The 23,083-nt window shown below is 39.1% G+C and overlaps 2 protein-coding genes across 8 annotated transcripts in view; both read left to right on the top strand.

The window, feature by feature from the left end:
* Nucleotides 1-284: 284 nt before the first annotated feature.
* Nucleotides 285-17,668, top strand: tsnax (translin-associated factor X). The gene is made up of 6 exons (XM_061789181.1): nucleotides 285-600; nucleotides 1,064-1,150; nucleotides 5,478-5,592; nucleotides 7,401-7,531; nucleotides 14,196-14,305; nucleotides 16,692-17,668. The coding sequence occupies exons 1-6, from the start codon at nucleotides 585-587 to the stop codon at nucleotides 17,067-17,069; spliced, it is 837 nt and encodes a 278-aa protein (XP_061645165.1). The 5' UTR covers nucleotides 285-584; the 3' UTR covers nucleotides 17,070-17,668.
* A 1,589-nt stretch (nucleotides 17,669-19,257) lies between these two features.
* Nucleotides 19,258-23,083, top strand: part of disc1 (DISC1 scaffold protein) — a 62,188-nt gene continuing 58,362 nt past the window's right edge. For 5 of the 7 annotated variants that reach the window (XM_061789178.1, XM_061789177.1, XM_061789176.1 and 2 more), the window contains exon 1: nucleotides 19,363-19,831. In XM_061789178.1, the coding sequence (XP_061645162.1) occupies nucleotides 19,759-19,831 (73 nt within the window). In that variant the 5' untranslated portion in view covers nucleotides 19,363-19,758. Of the gene's footprint in view, nucleotides 19,832-23,083 lie in introns of all 7 variants that reach the window. The other 2 variants (XM_061789175.1, XM_061789174.1) reach the window with 2 other exon arrangements.

The following is a 23,083-nucleotide window of genomic DNA, read 5'->3' as shown; positions in this document are numbered from 1 at the left end:
CATCACATTAGACTAATGTTATTATTATATAGAGGCTCCCATGACTCTCTAAAGTCTAGCCTTTAAAACGAACTGTTTTTAATTTCAGAAACCCACGTTTCCAGCTAACTGGAGGGAGCACACAAACAAACCAATAAACCAACGCAAATGAAACACCACCTGCTAAGTGGATGAAATTATGCACTTTTGACTTGAGTGAGCTGCACTGCCCACTGCCTACTTTTCTGAAATAATACATATCCCAAAATGCAACGCTTCCTCCATTTCCTGTTACGCACAAAACATCACAAAAGCCCAGCCAGACAGTCCAACTGCCTGAAAAAGAAATCCACATAAATATAATTTATTTCGTATGGAATTCCTGAATATTTATCATACATGTGTTTTAATGCGCTAGTAATTATTACTTTTGAATACAAACCCAATGACGTCACCCAACGAACTATTTAATTAAGCCCCGTCAGGCTAAAGTGTAAACGGCTGTAGTGCCTGTTATAATTATACACACTGCACTCTTAACGTTAGAAGTCGTCGAAAATAATCACAATTCAGCTTCAATTGTACTTTACGGACACGGTGACGGTATGAATCAGCAAGTAGGTAAGTGCAGACGTTGCGAATAATCATTCCTCACTTTGGCATGAAAACGTCAGACACGCGTGTAATAGTTTCTACGTTCTACGTTAATAGCCATTGTTTACATTATGAATCCGACTGCTCATTAGTTTCCATTCGGCTCAGTGAAAAGGAACTTGCTTTAATTGCTCTACTGAGTACTGTACTGCAATGTATTGATCTTTCTTGGGCGTTATTACTTCATAGTGTGAATTAACGTCGAGAACATTTGCAACACATGTTCAAATTTAATCTGTAGGACAATGCAAGTCGGGTTCTTATTATTTCACCAGACCAAAGCTGCGCATTAAATAGCAAAATAAAGGGATCGTAGATGACTCTGCAGCTCAGCCACAGTACACGAGATCTGCGGGAGAGTTGTTCATATAGCTGTCACAAGAATTTGGCATTGGAGAAAAAAAACAGCCCTTTTCTGCATCGTTTACAGCTGAGGGACAGCCACAGAAAAATGATGTGGCTCAGCATTGTGAGGCAAGTGTCGATCCATTTTCACCGGTCACTGAAGCCTTCAGAGGTAACCATATTCTCTTTGCATCAATATCACTTAACAATGCCTTGGAAAAGTATTCATACCCCTTGAACTCTTTCACGTGACTTTACAATCACAAATTTGAATGTATTTTGTCAAGATTCTATGTGCAAGAGATAGACCAACACAAAGTATCTTATAATTTGTAGTAGAATGAAATATAGGGTTTTGAAAATTTGAAGCAAATGTAAATCTGAAAAATGTGCTGTGCATTAAGAGCTGCACAATCAGTAATGCCGGGTAACGTTACTCCAAAATGGCCACCATTTTGCGTAACGAGCAATGTAACGTGTTATTTCCTTCAGAAAAGTAGTCATATTACAGTTACTCTGCCAAATCAATGCTAGTTACTAGAGAGTCAACAATTTTTCATAATCAGCAAACATAGATTGCTGATGGCTTGAAGAAGCATCCCTCATGACGTGTTAGTTTGACAGACCTCTTGCTATCTTAAACACAGAGGAAAATAAGTGGGAGGTCATTGTTTATCATACAGTCCACAGTCTTCTTTCCATATTGGCCACCGCGACTGAGATGCGGGGTGTCGGGAGGAGGAGAATTACAATATATATTGTAATGCCTTATTATTATTCCCCCCCCAGGCAATGGAAAACCACAGAACTCGAACAATATGCAGGGTTATTACAGTATCTATCTGTCTGTCTGTCTGCAGCATGATCAACAATTGATTTGTACGTCTGCCTTACAGTTCTGAGGTTTTCGATTCTGGGTGGTCCGGCTTCCTCCAAAACTGTGCAGATTAAACATAGGACCAGACAAATGTATAGCAATATATTAACTTGAATTGATATTTTATTTATTTTGTCTTTATTAGCATATTTGGTATTGGAGGAATGCAAACATTATTGAAAGTTACATTAATATTATGGTACTTGGTACTAACAACATTTTATAAACGGGTAATTTGCAACTGTATGGGAATACATTTTTAAAGTAACCCTCAAAACCCTGTATTTCTGGCAGAGTCTGTGGACAAGTGTACTTGTGAATAGTGCTCTTATTTACATGTTTAAGTACTTATTTGGCACGTCAAGTCTGCGCCAAGTAGGTCATTTAATGCAGCTACAAGCTACACACTAATATTTAAGGTAATGGCTCATATTGACGTTCTGTAATGTGTGGCCTGTATTACCAAGTAATGTGCACGGTTAAGTTAATAACTATTCGTACTGTGGATAAGTAATATTACTATCACTCGGCAGCAGCTGAAAGTAACTAAACAGTTATTTGTAATCTTAGTTACTTTTGAAATCAAGTAATGAGTAAAGTAACTGTTACTTTAAAACTCAAGTAATCAGTAAAGTAACTAAGTTTCTTTTTCAAGGTAACTGTGGCAACACTGTGTATAATATACTGTATCATTTGAGCATCATCATTGCACAGTAGTCACATCGCAGGTCCTGCAATGTACCGCAGTAACTGTAAAACTAAAACTGTAAAACATCATCTACCTTAATGCTAACATACAGTAATGCGAAAAGCCTTAGACATGGTAATGGGAATGAGCACCAATGTTAGGGTAATTCTACACAAACGGAGCAGCCCACTGTATACATACACTTATACACTTCTTATATAACTATTAATGAGGACACGGAAACAATTGCACGACTGCTTATAATGTATCGCTCTTCAGAATGCAACAAATGCACAACGTGTTTCACGGTAACGAACGCGCTCAAATACAGAATGCGTATTATGTTAAAACATGTAAATGTAAACTAATAGATTTATGAAACACAAATGAGTAATGTTATGAAGGTGTTAACAGCTAATACAGTACGTACTACAGTATAAATTACCATTAAAAAGAAATGATTTTCTAAATTTAAGTCTGACAGGACTATTAACCTGCTCAATACGAAAGTACATTTAAATACAGGTGGACCTCAGTATACCTCTGTACTCAACTGGGCATAGTTTTTCTACTGTAGCTGTTATAAACTCTCAAAACAATAAATCCGAGCGGGGAAAAAATACATTTGTGCTAGTTTTCCTCAATTTTTTCATAATGCAATATATTTATTGCTGGTTTTAATTTTTTTTTCTTCTTCCAATATTGTGCAACCCGAGTGTGCATTTTTTATAGAGTACCCTGTACTCTGATACCACTAAATACGTACCAGTGCAATCAATTGTCTTCAGAAGTCACGTAATAGAGAAAACAGAGTCCCCCTGTGTGTAATTTACTCTGTGTACAGCACCCTTGTTCTGTGAAGGCTTCTGTGATTTGTGAGAGAACACTAGTTAACAACAGTATCATGAAGCCCAAGGAACTCACCAGACGGGTCAAGGATAAAGTTGTGGAGAAGTTTAAAGCAGAGTTAGGTTATGTACACATATCCTAAGCTTTGACTAGCTCAAGGAGCACCGTTCAATCCATCATCCGAAAATGGAAAAAGTATGGCACAACAGAAAACCTACCAAGACGTGACCGTCCACCTAAACTGACAGAGCGAGTGAGAAGAGCACTGGTCAGAAAAGCAGCCAAGAGACCCATGTTCACTTTGGAGGAGCTGCAGAAATCCACAGCTCAGGTGGGAGAATCTTTCCACAGGACAACTATACGTCGTACACTGTACAAATCTGGCCTTTATGGAAGAGTGGCAAGAAGGAAGCCATTGTTGCATCACGCCCTTCTCACTGTCATTGCCCACGTGAGCAAGTCCCCCAGCAGAACGATGGAGTCCCCACCGGGAGCACTCTCCAGCACCCCCTCCAAGGACTCCAAAAAGGTTGGGTATTCTGAACTGCTGGTTGGTGCATAGGCATAAACAACAGTCAGGACCCATCCCCCGACCCGAAGGCAGAGGGAGGCTACCCTCTCGTCCACTGGGGTGAACCCCAAAGTACAGGCGCCGAGCCGGGGCGTAATAAGTATACCCGGACCTGCCTGGCGCCTCTCACCGTGGGCAACTCCAGAGTGGAAGAGAGTCCAAACACTCTCGAGACGGCTGGTAACAGAGCCCGAGCTGTGTGTGGAGGCGAGCCCGACTATATATATTCGGAACTTCCCGACCTCACACACCAGCTCGGGCTCCTTTCCTGCCAGAGAAGTGACATTCCACATCCCTAGAGCCAGCTTCTGTAGCCGGGGGTTTGGATCGCCAAGGTCCCTGCCTTTGGCCACCGCCCGGCTCACACTGCACCCGACCCCTATGGCGCCGACAATGGAATGGTTTAGAATTCAGGGGTGTCAAACTCATTTTAGTTCGTGGGCGACATTCACCCCAAATAGATCTCAAGTGAGCTGGACCACAATATTTGTGTCTTAGAAATCCATAAATAACAACTATTCAAAATTTTGCCCATTGTTTTGGTGCAACTAATTACAAGTAGTTTCAGAAAATATTCACATTTATTCATTATCTTGTTGCAAAATTTGTTGCAAATCATAACCAGTCAGAAATTTTTAACCAAACATTATTTCAATAGTATTATGAATCAGTGAGCATACACCATTCAGTTATGCATCCTTTGTAAATGTATACATAAAAATTTAAGTTGTGGCAGTGTATCGAAAAAAAAACCCAAAAGTTTCCAACAAACTAACCTCTTTCTAAGTGAAGCATTTGACTAAAATTTTGTAATATTCAATGTCTTAAAACATTTCTACAGGAAGTATTTATTTTCACAGAATTGCAGTGTGCTCCTGAAACTTGGCATCGTTTGGCCTTCACAAGTGCATCAATGTCATTTAAGTGTTGTCAGTGCACCCTCCAGGGGATAAAATTAGCAACAAAAGTTACTTTTATTGAAAAATAGTGAATGTGTTCTCCATCCCCACGGGCCGGATTGGACCCCCTGACGGGCCGGTTTGACACCCCTGGTTTAGATCAAACAATATTCATGTGTTAGAATGTCTCAGTTAAACTCCAGACCTAAATCCCATTGAGCATCTCTGGCAAGACTTTTTGCTGTTCATAGATGCTCTCCATCAAATCTGGCTGAGCTTGAGCTTTTTTGCACAGAAGAATGGGTAAAAATGTCATTGTCTAAATGTGCAAAGCTGGTAGAGACATACCCCAAAAGAGCTGCTGTAATTGCAGCAAAAGGTGTCTCTACAAAGTATTGATGCAGGGGGGCTGAATACAAATGCATTTTTCAGGTTTTTATTTGCTTAAACTTTGGAAAACTGTGTATCATTCGCGTCCACTTTACAATTATGTAATACTTTCTGTTGGTCAATAACATAAAATCTCAATAAAAACATTTAAGTTTGTGGTTGTAAGGTGGCAAAATGTAAAGGTTAAAGGGTTAAGAATGTCTCATTAAACACATTTCTTTCAAGTTTTCCAGATGGAGCTTGACACCAAGCACGACAAATACGAGCGTCTTGTTAAGCTCAGTCGAGATGTCACCATTGAAAGCAAGAGGACAATTTTTCTTTTACACAGAGTGACAAGGTATGCATGATCAAGATTTATAAATTTTTCAGTGTTTTAAATTGTAAATAGGACTTGTTTTTGTGTTTTCCTATTTAACAAACAAAGACATTAAGGTTGGTAAGATTTGAGTTTCATGAATAACACATGGCATGTCATTTACAGTGGTGTGAAAAAGTGTTTGCCCCGTTCGTGATTTAAAACATTTTTTTTTTGCACGTTTGTCACCCTTAAATGTTTCCCATCATCAAATAAATTTTAATATTAGTCAAAGACGACACAAGTAAACACAAAATGCAGTTGTTTAAAAATGTTTTTTTATTATTAAGTTAGAAAAATAATCCAAACCTACATGGCCCTGTGTGGAAAAATTGATTGCGCCCCCTGTCAAAACATACCTGTGGTTTATCACACCTGAGATCAATTTCTCTAGCCACACCCAGGCCTGATACTGCCACACCTTTTCTCAATCAAGAAATCACTTAAATAGGACCTGCCTGACAAAGTGAAGTAGATCAAAATATCCTCAAAAGCTAGACATCATGCCAAAATCAAAATAAATTTTAGAACACATGAGAGAGAAAGTAATTGAGATCTATCAGTGTGGAATAATTTATAAAGCCATTTGTAAAGCTTTGTGACTCCAGTGAACCACAGTGAGAGCCATATACACAAATGGTGTACATGGGTCAATCCCCGGCCCCGCCTGTGTGGAGTTTGCATGTTCTCCCCATGCCTGGGTGGGTTTTCTCCGGGCACTCCGGTTTCCGTCCACATCCCAAAAACATGCGTGGTAGGTTGATTGAAGACTCTAAATTGACCGTAGGTGTGAATGTGAGTGCGAATGGTTGTTTGTTTGTATGTGCCCCGCGATTGGCTGGCAACCAATTCGGGTGTACCCGCGCCTCCTGCCCGATGATAGCTGGGATAGGCTCCAGCACTCCCACGACCCTTGTGAGGTTAAGCGGCTCAGAAAATGGATGGATGGAATTAGAAAAACACAGTTGTGCTCATTTGTTTGATTACCCAGGCAGAATTTGTAAGATGGGTGAAATTCTTTAAAGAAAACATGAAGGACCAGGCGAAACACATTTTATTTTAATGGGATTCAAATTAAACGGTCAAGCATTTCAGAAACACATTATCATTAAACAAAACATAACCATAAAGAAATTAATGATGGTTGTTTTTCAGTCATCAGTCATATTATTTAAAAAAATAATAATAATTCACAAATTCTGCCAGGATATGTAAACTTATGAGCAGAACTGTACATATGCAGTCATACGTACCCCCTGTCATACTGAAATGAAAGTGTAGGCTACACTTCGTTTTATAACCACTAGGTGGCGATGGCATTTTGGAATGAGTGTACAGCTTTTTCATAACCACTAGATAGCGGCATACATTTATATAATGTGAAAAATTGTTTCCATTTGCCCCTATACCTATGTATAATGTGCACTATTGACTTTTGACAATTTTTTTCTCTTTTTCACACAGGGCCATGTAGATTTTAATTTTTTTTATTTTTAAAATCCCCCCCCCCCCTCCTTAATAATAAAAACAATTTAAAAACTGCATTTTGTGTTTACTTGTGTTGTCTTTGACGAATATTTAATTTCGTTTGATGGGAAAGTTATAGGTGTAACAAACATGCAAAAAAATATGAAATCGGGAAGGGGACAAACACCACTGTACCAGCCGCTCACTTTGTTGTGCAAGAATAGGAAAATCAAAAGTCACACACAAGGTCCGATGCTTACTTGTAAGGTAAAGTGTAGAAGGTCCGTTCTTACTGTGCTCTAAGTTTCTTTTTGGGTTGGAAGTGTTCCAGATGCAGAGGCCATTTTGAATGAGGCAGATGGGAAACTGGATGGAGTGAGGCAGAAAATTGGTCAGATTGCCGAAGAGCTTAAAGGAGAGGACATCTATCAGTTTCACAGAGCATTCACTGCAGGTGAGTTGTTTATCTTTCTAAAAAAAACAACTAACATTTTAAAATATATTCCATATTGGAGAGGTTTAAAAAAGATATGTTCAACATGGGCGGCACGGTGGCTGACTGGTGGAGCTTGCGTGTTCTTCCAATGCCTGTGTGGGTTTTGTCCGGGTACTCCAGTTTCCTCCCATGTCCCAAAAACATGCATGGTAGGTTAATTGAAGACTCTAAATTGCTCGTAGGTGTGAATGTATGTGCGAATGGTTGTTTGTTTGTATGTGCCCTGCGATTGGCTGGAGACCAGTTCAGGGTGTACCCCACCTCTGGGATGTGGGAGGAAACCCACGCAGGGACAGCGAGAACATGCAAAATCCACACAGGTGAGGCCGGAATTGAACCCGGGTCCTCAGAACTGTGAGGCAGTCATGCTAAGCAGTTGTCCAACGTGCCGCCACTACCACTTAAATGATGCAATTAAAAAATATTGTTTTCGAGGGCCCTTGTCATCTTAGAAACCTAGAATTGTCGTACTTTTCTTCCACTTATGGCTTCCCTAACAGAATAATACTTGCGTACCTGTGATCTATTTCAAGAATTTGCTTATTTGCAAATTTAGATTATACAGTATATCGACCGTCCACAACATTATGACCATTTGCACAATATAATATCTAAAATAAGAGCTGTAGGATTCTGCCTTCACAAGTGGTCATAATGTTTTGGCAGGATGTTGAGAAACTAAATCATGTTAGTTTGCTTGCAAATATTATGGAAAGTCAAGTGCTCAATTAGTCCTTAACTTGGTGCAACCACAATGCTAACATAATAATTAGAAAAAAAAAGAATATCCAATTCCTTATTTGCATTGGCTTTTGTTAGTCAACTTTATTGGACACAGCTTTATTATAAGATTCCCTATGTATCATCTTGAATGACATTCATACCCTTCTGTATCCATAAGAGATAACATACTCTATTGATCAATCATTGCTGAAATGTAAAGCATTAAATAAAGTTAACGAAGCAAGACTTCTCAGTAGAAATAGCCTGTTGTGCACCCCAGTATTGCCTCCTGTGCTTAAAATTGATGGCGAAATAACTTGTGAGAGCGTGACCTTGGTGCAGGCATTTGAAAGGAACACCCTCTGATAACGTTGTTTTTCCACTTCTTGCATCACTCTCGGTTCTTGTTAGCGTAGCCAAAATGTCTGCAGAGTTTGGAGGCAAACTAGTGTGATGGTGAGCTGTTATCTAGCTCGTGGGGGTGGGAGGGAAGTCATTTTTAGATTGTAGTCAATCTTGAATCAATGCTGCATCCTCTGCGACGTGACCAGTAGCAGTTCCCACCAATTAGACTGTTTTCCCCTTTCCATTTTTATCATCTTTATTACAGCTCAGTGTAGAGGCTTTGCGGCTATACTGGACAAGGAGTCTCCAGGCATATGTTAATGGGTCCACTTTTTTCATAAAGAGGCCATTAACAATATTGAGGGCAAAATCTGAACCTAATTGCTGCTGATAAGAGGTCAACGCTGCACTTTGATAAGCTCTTTAGCTGAAGACTTGCATAAACAAGTGGTGGGGAATTTCCAGTGTGAATAGCTCTGCCAGTCAAACATACTACTCTAGCGCAACGTTCATCATAAATGAATACACCTCCTTTGAATGCTTTTTAACAATTCCTCAGTAAACACGAACTATTGTCAGAATTTTGCAGTTGCATAGACTGACATGGTTGAATTCTTGTGAATTAGTTTTTAATTTTTTTTGTTTTGTTTTTGCAATATTTTTGTAAACACGCCAAATCTCGTGAAAGAAATGGCCCACATTTGTGGGAATATTTTTAGTATAGTGTGCCATAGAAAATATTCATTCTGAAATGAAACTCGGGGTTTTTAAACAAATCTATTTGGGGCGTACTAATTTGTCTAGAACATTTTATGTGCCGTGTTATGCTATAGATTGTATATAAAAGATCCTAATAATCTGCAGTTATCTTTTAGTTTCTGTGTCTTAGTTACCAAAAGTAACCTGCTATTAATATCATTAAATTAAATAATGTGAGTAGTTTTCTGGTAGAAATGAGCTCAACCTGCCTTAATGCGTAGTTGGCCCATTTCTTTTCATATCCTGTACACATCAGATTATGTCAGATTCTCCAAATCAGTGTTAATATATCGAATGCCAGCTAGCGCTGTGCGGCATGTTATGTTAACTACACTAGCAAGTGGGTTAGGAGACTGGGCCTTTTATCCTACTAGGCGAGTGCACTCAATTCTTAAGCAGTGGGGATGTGTGGCTGTGGGATTGAGCCTAGGGCTGGGGTGCGCAGAATGACCAACAGTTAAAAAAAAAATTTGTGGCTTTATTTGAGCAAGCTTGAATTTTGACGGTTGAAATTAATGTTAACTTATCTGATTATGGACAACAGTGGCTATTTTTGCCTGATTTTAGTGGGGTGGCCAGACTGGGTCCAAGGATATTTGCCAATTGAGTGGGGTGTGGGGGTTGCTGATTTGAGTATAGTTTTCTTTACAAAAAAAAAAAAGAAATCTACATAAAATATCCCATAATGACAAAGTAAAAATATATTTTTAGACATTTGTGTAAATAAAAAAAAAAGTAAACATTCAAACATAATAGGTACATAAGTATTAACATCCTTTGCTATGGCACTCAAAACTGAAGCTCAGGTGCATCTGATTTCCACTGATCATCCTTGAGATGCTTCTACAACTTGAATGTAGTCCACCTGTGGTAAATTCAGTTGATTGAACATCATCTGGAATGGCACACACCTGTCTCTATAAGGTCTCATAGTTGGCTGTGCACATCAGAGCAGAAACGAAGCAATGAAGTCTAAGGAATTGTCTGCAGACCTCCGAGTCCAGATTGTGTCAAGGCACAACTCTGGGGAATGATACAAAAGAACTTCAGCAGCATTGAAGGTCCTGAAAAGCACTTGGTCTGGCCATCCGACCAAGCTGAGTAACCGGGAAAGAAGGGCCTTGGTCAGGGAGGTGAACAAGAACCCTATTGTCACTAAGGCAGAGTTCCAGTGTTCCCTTGCGGAGATAGAATCATCCAGAAGGTTAACCATTGCTAACGCACTCCACCAATCTGGTCTTTATGGTAGAATGGCCAGACGGAAGCCACTTCTCACTAAAAGGGGCATGGCAGCCTGCTTCGAGTTTGCAAAAAGGCACCTTAAGGATTCTCAGACCTTGTAGAAACTAAATTCTCTGGTCTGATGAAACCAAAATAGAACTTTTTGGCCTGAATTGACCCTTATGAGGATAAGCGGCTCAGAAAATGGATGGATGATTGGCCTGAATTGCAAGCGTCAGGAGAAGAGGCACTGCTCTCACCTGGCTAACACCATCCCTACTGTGAAGCATGGTGGTGGCAGCAGCATCATGCTGTGGGGCTGTTTTCCTGCTGCAGGAACTGGGCGATTAGTCCGCATAGAGGGTAAGATGACAGCTGCCAAATATGGAAAAAATCTTCAAGAGAACTTGCTCCAGAGTGTTCTAGAACTCAGACTAGGGTGTCGATTCACCTTCCAACACAACAATGGCCCAAAGCACACAGCCAAGATAACAAAGGAGTGGCTTAAGGAGCACCCTGTGAATGTCCTCGAGTGGCCCAGCCAGAGCCTGAACTTGAATACAATCAAAGATCACTGGAAAGACCTACAAATTGTTGTCCACCGACGCTGCCCATCCAACCTGACCAACCTTGAGAGGATCTACAGAGAAGAATGGGAGAAAATACCCCAAAACAGGTGTGCCAAGCTCGTAGAGACATACCCAAGAAAACTTGAGACTGTGATTGCTGGGATAGGTGCTTCAACAAAATATTAAGCCAAGGGTGTTAATACTTATAGTGTCTGAAATAAGTATTTAACATGTCATCATTTTTTTCACTAAATATATTTCCAAAGGTGCTATTGACATGAACATTTCACCAGATGTTGGGAACAACCCAAGTAATCCACACATACAAAGAAAGTAGAACAAATAAGCTCAGAAATTAAGTTGTGTAATAATGTGAAATGACACAGGGAAAAAGTATTGAACACGCCATCTGGTATTTAATACCCATCCATCCATCCATTTTCTGTACTGCTTATCCTCACTAGGGTCGCAGGCGTGCTGGAGCCAATCCCAGCTATCTTCGGGCGAGAGGCTGGTGTGATTTTTGGCCCATTCCTCCACACAAGCAGTCTTCAAATCTTGAAGGTTCCGTGGGCTTCTTTTATGGACCTTGAGTTTCAGTTATTTCCATCGATTTTAGATTGGATTCAAGGCAGGTGATTTGGCTGGGCCATTGTAGCAGCTTTGCTTTTATTTTTTATTTTTTTTTTAATTTTTTTAAAACCAATTGAGAGTTTCCTTGTCAGTGTGTTTTGGATCATTAACCTGATGATATTTCCACCCTCATTTCATTTTCATCATCCTCGTAGATGCCAGCAGATTTTAGTCAAGAATGCCTTGGTAGATTTCCCCATTCATCCTTCCTTCAATAATGTTTATCAGTACCATTTGCTGAAAATCAGCCCCACACCATCATGTTCCCACCTCTGAACTTCACTGTTGGTATGGTGTTTTTAGGGGAATGTGCAGTGCCTTTTCTCCTCCAAACGTGGTGCGCATTATCGCATCCAAAGAGTTCAATTTTGCTCTCATCAAAGCAGACTATATAAGACTATATCTGATCTTATTTGTTCTGCTTTCTTTGTATGTATGGATTACTTGGGTTGTTCCCAACATCTGGTGAAAATTTCATGCCAATAGCCCCTTTGGAAATAAATTTAGTGAGAAGTGTTAAATACTTAGTTCAGACGCTGTATGTACCTATTATGTTTTTGTTTACATTTTCAATAAATTAGCAATACTGTCTGAAAATATTTTGTTACTTTGTCATTATGGGATATTTTACGTAGATTTTTTTTTTTTTTTTTTTTTTTTTTTTTAAAGAAAACTATACTCAAATCAGTTTTAGAATAAGTCTCTAACAGCAAAATGTGGAATAAGTGAAGGGGTGTGAATACTTTCTGGTGGCACTGTATATCACTGGTCGTCTTTGTTTCCACTGTCTTTTGTTGTAATACAAAAGACAATTTAGATGCTCACTAAGTTAAAGTCTCACAAGAATTTCTGATATGGTTGTTTGAATTGCATATTTTTTTACAGAAAAATGTACTTGAACTCCAATGTGTACCACTTTTGGGGCATTGAATGTTCAGATTCCACTGTATAGTAATTTACAGTCCATGGCTATTTTACTTGAGAGGAGAAGCTTGAGTATACCATCCGTCAGTCACTTGAAAGTTAATCATTTTTTCATCTTTTGTACAGTAAAATGTCTAAATATTTATGGGATAATGCATCTTCCTTTCTGTTGACTGCTTATGTCTCTTTCAACAGGTAGGTACTTGTTTTATTTTAGGCTACTTATACCAAAAAGCTTGATTTCTTTCGTCTTGGCACAGGATTGCCAAATTATTTGCACCCTTTATGTCCTAATGCTTGTTTAAAACTGTGGAAAAAAAATACTCAACCCTGTATTTATTTTGTTCCCAATTAGTTAAACTGACTTGGAAACCTTTACTCCATGTAAATAAGGAGGGTTTGACCAACAACAACATTTTCTTCTTTACGTGATATTTGTAAAATGTCAGCACAAACAAAGAAAAAAATAAAATAAATGCTGTAAGTATGTTTGGTACCCAGTGAAAGCAGTTTAAGTAGAGACGAAGCACATCTTCGTCCCAGCTGTGCGTATCTTTCTGTGGTTAGCCTGAGTGCGATAGCAGGCCCTTTTTGAAGTTCAATTGGCGTTCCAAAAGTAAACTTCTGACACAAAGTCTTCCGTCCTGTGATTATTTGATTGTTGTTTACACAGGGCCAGAAAACAAATGAGGGGTCATCTCAGCCTGCCCCAAAAAATGGCCACTGTTGTTCAAATCAGACTGTTGCAGGAAACCGGTTTGAATCACTATCTGCATTTGTGATCTATACACTGCAGATAGCCGGTAGTGTTTACGCACACTCGGCTTGATATGCAATCTACCTTTTTTTTTTTTTTCTCTTTTAAACTACTGTATTCAGTTTGTGTAAATCTAGTGCAACATTGTCACAAAGGTTTTCAAGTGAAATTTTAGGTTGAATCTAAAATGCACTAATTGTTTACAGGTGCACTTAATCTGACCTGTAAACGTTTGAATGTACATCCAACTGTTGAATGAGTTACTACTTTTTGTAAAGGAGCATTAACGGCAAAATGTGGGGTGTTTGTTTAATTCCAAGGATGTCCACTTTTATACCTTTCTGTGACTCTTCCAGTCTCTCTGTATCTCTGTTGCTACTTGCTGATGACACTCTATGACACTGCTTAGTGGCCACTTCCCTCTTAGAACATCCTGTGTGAATTGTGCTGTTCAACTCATTTGTTAGAGAACAGCAAGTTGTGCAAAAATTACTGAAACGTTCAACAGTTGGACAAAGTTTAAAAAAGGTCGAATTAAGTTCACCTGTAACAGTTAACAGTGCATGCTAGTTTCATCAGGGAAATTTCACCCAAAAGTGCAATATCCCTTACTTGTACTGTATATTTTCGGGCTATTCTGCAGTTTTGGTTGGTGTGAGTGACTCCTTTCAATGTGGGTTTTACGCATCAGGAATCCAGGAGTATGTGGAGGCCGCATCCTTTCAGCACTACATCCGTCATCGCAGCCTCATCAGTCTGGAGGAAATCAACGCTAGGCTGTTGTTCATGATGGGAGACAAGGTATATTTATAACAGTGTTGAATTTCTTAGATTTAAATGGATAATGATTTAAACTAGGTAAGCACAGTGGCATATTGCTGCATCGAAGGTTGAGAATCTCATGCCACTCTTCACATGTTTACATTTTGTATCTGTTCTTGTGTAGAATTTCTCCAGGTCAAGTTTTTTACAGACATAATTACCTTAAAGCTTGGAATGCAAAACTAACTTTTTTCTTTAATTTTAATCCCTGTGGCATCAGATCTGCACACATTGAAGCATTCGGTTTATTTCCTGGGTGCGGCTTACATACCAGAGCTGTCCATTTCTCGACATGTGGATGAGAGTGTTAATGGTGGCCTCCAGCCTTGTGGTTGACAGGTGATCAGTCCAGGGTATACCACGCCTTGCACTTGAAGTCACTGCAGCGATCCTGTGACGCTGAGCAAAATAAACGTAATAGAAAATGGACAGCTTTGACAGGTTTACAATAGTAGATTTTGTGGCAACCACACATATATGTTCTTCTAAGTTAGACTGATTGCAACTTTCTAAATGTACAATTCCAATTAAGTTTGGATGTTGTGTTAAACATAAATAAAAACAGAATACAATGACTTGCAAATCATGGTCGACCTATATTAAATACACTACAAAGACAAGATATTTAATGTTCAAACTGATAAACTTTATTGTTTTTAGCAAATAATCATTAACTTTTTTTTTATTTTATGGCTGCAACATGTTCCAAAAAAGCTGGGACAGGGTCATGTTTACCACTGTGTTACATCACCTTTTCTTTTAACAACATTCAATAAATGTTTGGGAACTGAGGATACGAATTGTTGAAGCTTTGTAGGTGCAATTCTTTCCCATTCTTGCTTGATGTACAGCTTCAGCTGTTCAACAGTCCGGGGTCTCCGTTGTCGTATTTTACGCTTCATAATGCGCCACACATTTTCAATAGGAGTCAGGTCTGGACTGCAGGTAAGCAATTTGAAATGTGGACTCGTCGAACCACAGAACACTTTTCCACATTGCATCAGTCCATCTTAGATGAGCTCGGGCCCAGAGAAGCCGGTGCGTTTCTGGGTGTTGTTGATAAATGGCTTTTGCTTTGCATTCTCTGAACCTTTTGATGATGATATGGACCGTAGATGATAAAATCCCTCAATTCTTTGCAATTGCACATTGAGGAACATTGTCCTTAAACTGTTAGACTATTTTCTCACGCACTTGTTCACAAAGAGGTGAACCTTGCCCCATCTTTGCTTGTGAATGACTCAGCAATTCAGAGAAGCTCCTTTTATACCCAATCAGGGCACCCGCCTGTTCACCTGTGGGATGTTCCAAACAGGTGTTTGATGAGCATTCCTCAACTTTCTCAGTCTTTTTTGTCACCTGTCCCAGCTTTTTTGGAACGTGTTGCAGCCATAAAATTCTAAGTTAATGATTATTTGCTGAAAACAATAAAGTTTATCACCAAACCTCATGGAGGAATGTGACATAAGCCAAGGTAGAGGCCATTAAATCACTTTAAATTCAAAACTTCATTTGTCATAATGAAAGTGTTTTACAGAAGTTCATTGGTATTACTGCTACCTATCAGACACTGGCAGAGGTCTACGCATTTCCAAGTTCCATTTTAGTGCCATTTATAATACAGTTTATAAAAACAAATGCTACTCAGCTATTGTGTATTATCAAGTGGAAAATGAGGGGCACCAGACCCAAAAACAAAGAAGAACTGACAGCAAGCATCAAGGAAATCTGGGCTTCCATAACTGCCAGGCAATGCCAAAGGCTGATTGCCTCAATGCCACAGTGCATCAAATTATTGTTTATTATTATTATTATTATTATAAGTATTGAAGATTAACACATCGTTTTGAAAGTACCATATTTTGATTGATTTAATGTGACCCTAATTTGTCTTTTTTGCTACAAAAACTGAGTGGTGATTTCTTCACAGTATTCTATTTTTTTTAATTCCTGATTTTGTGGGTTTTTTGAGCTGGAAGCCCAAATTATGTAAAGATAAACAAATTGCGGGCCCTAAATCTATAATCTATGAAAGTTTAACTTTTTGAATGGAATTATGGAAATAAGCTTTTCCATGATATTCACATTTTTTTGGAAAGGGTCTGTACTTGTATTAACATACAGTATCTTGGTTACTCTTCATTGCTGTTACTAATGCAATACAGCTTACATAAAAACAGAGGGTGGGTAATGTTTTGTAGGTGAATTATAATTGTAATATTTTTTGCAAGATCATTGCACTGTGATAGTGTCCTTATTGAAGGTAAATTCTCTTTGATATAATCATAATTGTGAAAGTACTGATTTGTAGGTTATTCAACTGAGTTCCTTTTTAACACTTTTGTTGTCTCTTGTCCTATCTCAGGGCTCTGCTGACACACTGTCATCGGAACCTCAGGTCCTGACTTTCCAGGTGATGCCCGCAGACTACCTGCTGGGTGTGGCCGACCTGACAGGTGAGCTGATGCGCCTGTGCATTAGCAGCGTGGGCAACGGTGACATCGACACGCCCTTCCAGCTGAGCCAGTTCCTGCGTCAGATCCATGACGGTTTCTCCTATATTGGAAACACGGGCCCTTACGAGGTGTCCAAGAAGCTGCACACACTGCGTCAGAGTCTGGGCAAAGTGGAGGACGCGTGCTACACCCTGCGAGTTCGTGGTTCTGAGATCCCTAAACATATGCTGGCAGATGTCTTCTCCAGCCGGAACACTCACATGGACCCAGAAGAAGCTGTGGTCTAATTCTTTTACAACCTTTCCTCTTATTTAGCTCTTGTAAAAGTTTTAACTTCTAAATGGGCTCTATGTTTAGCAACAGGGTTTACTTTTTCATACGACAATAAAATATTGTTACAAATACAATAATAATGTATTATTTTCTATGTAGATTTGACTACTGCAGTCGTTTTATACGGATAAAGGTTTTGCGGCATGTAGGCCATGCTTTGCAAGACTTAAGGTCTATTTGATAACGTGTTTATTTTATTTCGCTCTTCAGCCCTCCCCTTCCACTATCACACACAGATAATCTAAGGTAGAGCATGTGACCTTTGTTCAGGCCTATTCGCTGGCAGCCACCTGATATACACGTGCGCACATACATAACGTCAAGCAACCCCTGTATTCTTGGCATAGGATATGTTTGATATGTTTGGAGTTTTCTCTTGTATGCATTCGTCTGAGAACTTGCAGACCTTAAGGAAGAGCTGGGTATAAATTAAGGTTCGTGTGTTGATTGATAGTTTGGTCTTTATCCAGTTGTGCATGTTTTCCCTTCCATTCAGATGGGCGTGTATTCCGGAGTGTGAATAAAGTCTGCCATCTGCTGTTAGGTATCAGTACTTTGTATTCCTGTGCTGTATATGATTGTTATCTCGAAACTTTTAATTTATCATACCCGTTTTGATCCCAAAAAACCAGACCACATGCATGCACACATGCAAAGAGAGATGTAATGTGATGGTGTGTGCATATGCTGACCCAACGAGATAAAATAATACAGGCCTTTGGGCACACCTGAGCATCCAATACAAGCGGTCCATGATGTTGCTTTAAAGCAGCAAGTTTTGAATGATATGGCCAGAGCTATTCATTTAACGTACAAAATTACAATGCAGAGTTATTTGGAAACCTTGTTTTCTCAGAATTAATATGCTACATAAGTACTCCTAGGGGCCATTGGTTGCAAATGTGCACACAATCAACCACAACTGAGTCGAATCATAAACATTGTTTTTATCCACTGATAATTTGACAAAAATCTTTCTTTTCAATGGGAAGTCTCAAACTTTCTATCCATCCATCTACAGTATGCAGCGCATCCTTTTTATAACTGGATATGGGGATTAGTTATGTTGCGATAACTTCTGTTAAGAGTAATTGAACTTGATAACCTCTCGGGTCATGAAGTGTCCTCTAAGTAAGCAGTTATCGCCTTTGCTTGTCAAAGGACATTAAGTGCTTCTAATCTACGGAGGAGGTGATCTGATTGCATGCAAGGCGAGGACATTTATTCGGCGCTGGCCCACATCTTGTCCTTATCCAAAGTGTGCACATGGCCAAGGAGTGCCGGCAGCACCTGTTTAACTGAGAAACTGAGCCTCTCATCAGTGATTTGTCCATCAGTTTGAGGCCAATCTGAAGAGAGGGATGGAAGGACTTGATTGTCTGCACAGTCTCAGGATTGTGCTCTCCTCCTCTATGCCATTACTGCAAAACTATCTGAAGTTCATTATATTATGGGCTCAATGTAAAAACAAATGCTGTATTTTTATATGCTGTCAATCCTTTGAACTAGAACCCTAGCAATCCTTGTAACTTGTTACACTTTACAGGTACACCTGACTGACCACACTGTATACAATTCAATGTCAATAAATCAGAATACGGTCTTGTGGAAAACTTTTAGTCAGAAGTGAAGCTTGTAGATTATATAGATTCACTACTCACAGTGAAATATTTCATGATTTTATTTTTTCAAATTTTTCATGGTTGTAGCTTACATGTAATGAAAACCCAAATTTGATCATCTCAAGAAATTAAAATATTTCATAGAAACAATCAAAAGGATTTTTATAGACATTGCATAGGAATTGGCTTTCGGGAAAAGTTTTTTCCCAATGCCTTTTATGCATCTTCATAATGAGTTTCACTTTTTGAATTTAACTAGCAATTGAAATAGTATCAATTTTAAAGAGTATCAATGGTTCTTCCCTTGTAAATGTGATACTTAATTTTGTTTGACAGCGTAGTGACTTAAAAAATAATAATAATTTCACTTTTAATGTAAAAAAGCAACCAAAAAACTAAGACCTAGTTTTATTGTTGCAAAGTTCAGAATATAACATTTTCAAAGTATACAACAATGAGTGTGCAGAGCTGCAGCGTGAAATGCGGTGATGCGTCTCCTAACATTCATAGGATGCTTGCTGCGAAATTGAGGCGGTCTGAAGGAAGCTGGAGTCAAATTCCTCACGGCGTAGGAGCTCCAACACCACATAGGGCAGCGACGAACTAACGGAAGGCTCGCCCATCGACGGATCAATGGTCCGCATGATCGACAATCACGTAAAACTGCCAATTATTTCTCCTTTCATCACCGCGTCGGATATTACATTGTTATTCCTTAGAAGACCATCCTTTTTCTTCGGATTGACTGCCGCTTCACACGCAACCGAACTACTCTTTTGCATCGGAAAAATCCCTTAAACTCTCCGATTGTATAAATGTTTACGAAGGACTAAAGTGCTGGAGCAAAAAGTTGCTCTGTGAAGTGGTAGTTTTGAACAAAGAAGTCTCGACTTTTTCCACAGCGGAAGTGAGCTCAGTCATGCTCCGTGTCAGTGCATAGCTGCTAGACGTCACACGACTGTTGGACCACCAGCTGCTTCGTCTTCTTCTTCTTCTTCTTCTTCTTCTTCTTCATGGAGCCATGTTTGCTGGATTGTTGGGCCTGAAATGCCACGGCAATTCCCTGCATCACCACAGCCAAGGAGTCATGGAAGGTAAAAAAAAAATATATATATATTATTTTTTTTATTTTTTTATTTAGTTTTTCTTACTGAAGGAGGATATCAGCAGCCTTTGTGAGGGACAAAAAAGGCTGAATAGGTCAAATACAAATGTGTATGAACGGTTACAGCATACAATAAGGAGTAGGATAACGGTGAGCTAGTGGTTAGTACCTATGTATAGTTCTGAGGTTCAGGGTTCGAATGTTGTGCTTGTGTGTGTTTTCCCCGGGTACTCCGGCCGGGTTCATCCAACATTCCAAAAACAGGCATGTTAGATTGATTAAAGACTCTACTGTAGATTGGACATAGCTGCGAATGTGAGTGTGAATGGTTGTTTGTATGTAGCCTGCCACTGACTGGCGACCAGTCCAGGGTGTACGCCACCTCTCACCCAAAGTCAGCTGGCTCCAGCTCCAGCTCCAGCTCACCTGCGACCTTCATAAGGACAAGGGCTTTAGGAAACGGATAGCTCTTCCGTATGGGGAAGATGGTGTACTAGTTGATAGCACACAGTGGTCAAACTCAAGGCCCGTGGGTCAGATCCGGCCCTGCACATCAATATAAACACTACAGTCATGTGTTTCTACTTCATGTCTTGCTGAAATTTGGACTAAACTTGCAAACTGTCTTTACTTTTAATAATATTGAGATCCCTTTTTAGATAAATTCAACAATAGTCCAACAGACTATTTTCCTTAACTTCTGATTTCAAATTTAGTCAATCAATTTGTTATGTACTATATAAGTAATAATACAACGAGGTGATTATACATTTATATGGTTTCCCAGTCATAACAGCTCTCTGAGGAAAACCATCACTTCCGTGTGGCCTGTCTGTGACTGGAATGAGTGTGACGGCTTTAGTTAGCACATCTGCCTCATGGTTTGAGATTTGGAGTTAGGGTTAGGGAATTAGCATGTTCTTCTGGTCCTTGCGTGGATTTCCGCCTCACCCCGCATTCCAAAAACATGCATGCTAAGTTCAATGAAGACTCCAAACTGTCCACTGTTGTGAATGTGAGTGTAATGGTTTTTTGGTTGCGACCAGGCTAATGTGTACCCAGCCTCTGACTCAAAGTCAGCTGAGACGGGCTCCAGGTCACCTGTGACTAGAGGTCAATTAATCGACTGATCCATCATCCAATTAATCAAGAACTATTTTGATAGTCGATTAATCGTTTAGAGTCATTGTTTAACTTAAAATTGTCCAAATCCTTTCAGCCTCTCAAAAGTAAATATTGTCGGATTTCTGTCGTCCGACATGAAAGCATAGTTATCTTTTGTGTTTAAACAAAATAAGACACTTGAAAACATCTGCTTTAACTTTGTCACTGATGGTGTAGTGGTGCACTCGCCTGAGTTTGGTGTGGGCAACGTGGGTTCAGTTCCCGCTCAGTGACGGTGTGAAAATGAATGCGAATGGTTGTCCGGGTCTATTTGTGCCCTGTGACTGACTGGCGACAAGTTCAGGATGTCGTCCGCCTTTCGCCCGAAGTCAGCTGGGATAGGCTCCGGCGCCTTGCGACCCTGAACAGAATAAGAAGTGTTGAGAATTGATGGATGGATGGTTTAAGTTTGGAAAACAATGATTAACATTTTTCCCTATTTTCTGAGGTTACGGACCAAACCAGTAACTGAATCATAATCAATTTATGGAAAAAAATTACAGTCAGTTTAATCTATTATGAACATATTTTTTTGCAGCAATAGTATGAATAACCTGTAATTGAAGCAGCCTCAGAAGTGTATATCAAACTAGTAGCCCTTCACATTAATCATTACCCAAGAAGTAGCTCTTATTTTCAAAAATGTTGGTGAGTACATCACTCCCTCTCTATTAATATTGCTTAATTGTTGTTTTTTGTTTTTGTTTAATCATTAAACAATATCAAATAAACAACAATAATCAGTTAATAAACAGTAATGGGAAAAATTATTTGATGTATAAACTTTAATGCAAAAGGAATTTTTATCTGATTATTCGAGTAAACGATGGATTAATTGATAGAATAATCGACTCTAAAAATATTTGATAGTAACAGCCCTGCCTGTGACCCTAATAAGGACAAGTGCTATAGAAAATGGATGGATGTACTGCATGTACTGTATTGTAATGTATACAGTACTGTCAGTGACGTTTCACTTGTTCACACTGTAACTTGTGCAGAAAAAAGTTGTAACTTAAGGGGTACAAATGTCACGCTTTTGTCACTTGACTTTTACAACATACTTGAACACTTTTGGTCTTGGAAAAGACATCGTCATCATCATCATCTAATTCATCTATCTTGGGATGTTGTGTAAAACAAATAAAATGGTAATGTTTTTTTGGTTGCGACCAGGCCAATGTGTACCCAGCCTCTGACTCAAAGTCAGCTGAGACGGGCTCCAGGTCACCTGTGACTAGAGGTCAATTAATCGACTGATCCATCATCAAATTAATCAAGAACTATTTTGATAGTCGATTAATCGTTTAGAGTCATTGTTTAACTTAAAATTGTCCAAATCCTTTCAGCCTCTCAAAAGTAAATATTCTCGGATTTCTGTCGTCCGACATGAAAGCATAGTTATCTTTTGTGTTTAAACTTTTCTGTTAAAAACAGAATACAATGATTTACAAATCCTTTTCCACCTATATTCAATTTAATACACTACAAAGACAAGATATTTAATGTTCAAACTGATGAATGTTATTTTTTTTGTTTTTTTTGTTGCAAATATTCTCTTGTCTTTGTAGTATATTCAATTTAATATAGGATTTGCAAATCATTGTATTCTTTTTTGTGTGTCAGAGGTTTTTAGTGTGAAGCATCCTGGTCTCGCAGGTCAAAGACATTCCCTCCCACACTTGATGAGTTATAAATTCATCATATTTTGACTTGCAAGGAAAAGGCTGACCTTACTATTAATCTTACATAGTTCCACATTGTACTGGTTTTATTTTACAGGACAGTATTGGGATTGATAGGTTCCTAGCATTTTTATTCTGTCCCTCAAAGTACACCCCCTCCCTTTTTTTTTTTTTTTTTTTAATACCATTGGTACTCATTAGAGTTGCCTATCCCAGCTGACTTTAGGCGAGAGGGGGTGTACACTCTAGCCCAGTCACCAATCAGTCACAAAGTACTTAGACAAACAACCATTCACAATCACATTCACACCTATGGACAATTTAGACCTCAGAAGTATGTTCGTAGAAATGCTAGAGTACCCGGAGAAACTCCACACAAGCACTCGGAGAAC

Source organism: Phyllopteryx taeniolatus, chromosome 11 (assembly GCF_024500385.1).
Source record: "Phyllopteryx taeniolatus isolate TA_2022b chromosome 11, UOR_Ptae_1.2, whole genome shotgun sequence".
NCBI classification, from domain to species: Eukaryota; Metazoa; Chordata; class Actinopteri; order Syngnathiformes; family Syngnathidae; genus Phyllopteryx; species Phyllopteryx taeniolatus.
This window is presented reverse-complemented; position numbering and strand designations above follow the sequence as displayed.

What these genes read in the sequence shown, in the direction of transcription:
- tsnax (XM_061789181.1), top strand. An exon ending in GGTCACTGAAGCCTTCAGAG is followed by an intron (nt 1,151 to 5,477) that starts GTAACCATATTC and finishes ATTTCTTTCAAG; the next exon opens with TTTTCCAGATGGAGCTTGAC. An exon ending in TCACAGAGCATTCACTGCAG is followed by an intron (nt 7,532 to 14,195) that starts GTGAGTTGTTTA and finishes TTTACGCATCAG; the next exon opens with GAATCCAGGAGTATGTGGAG.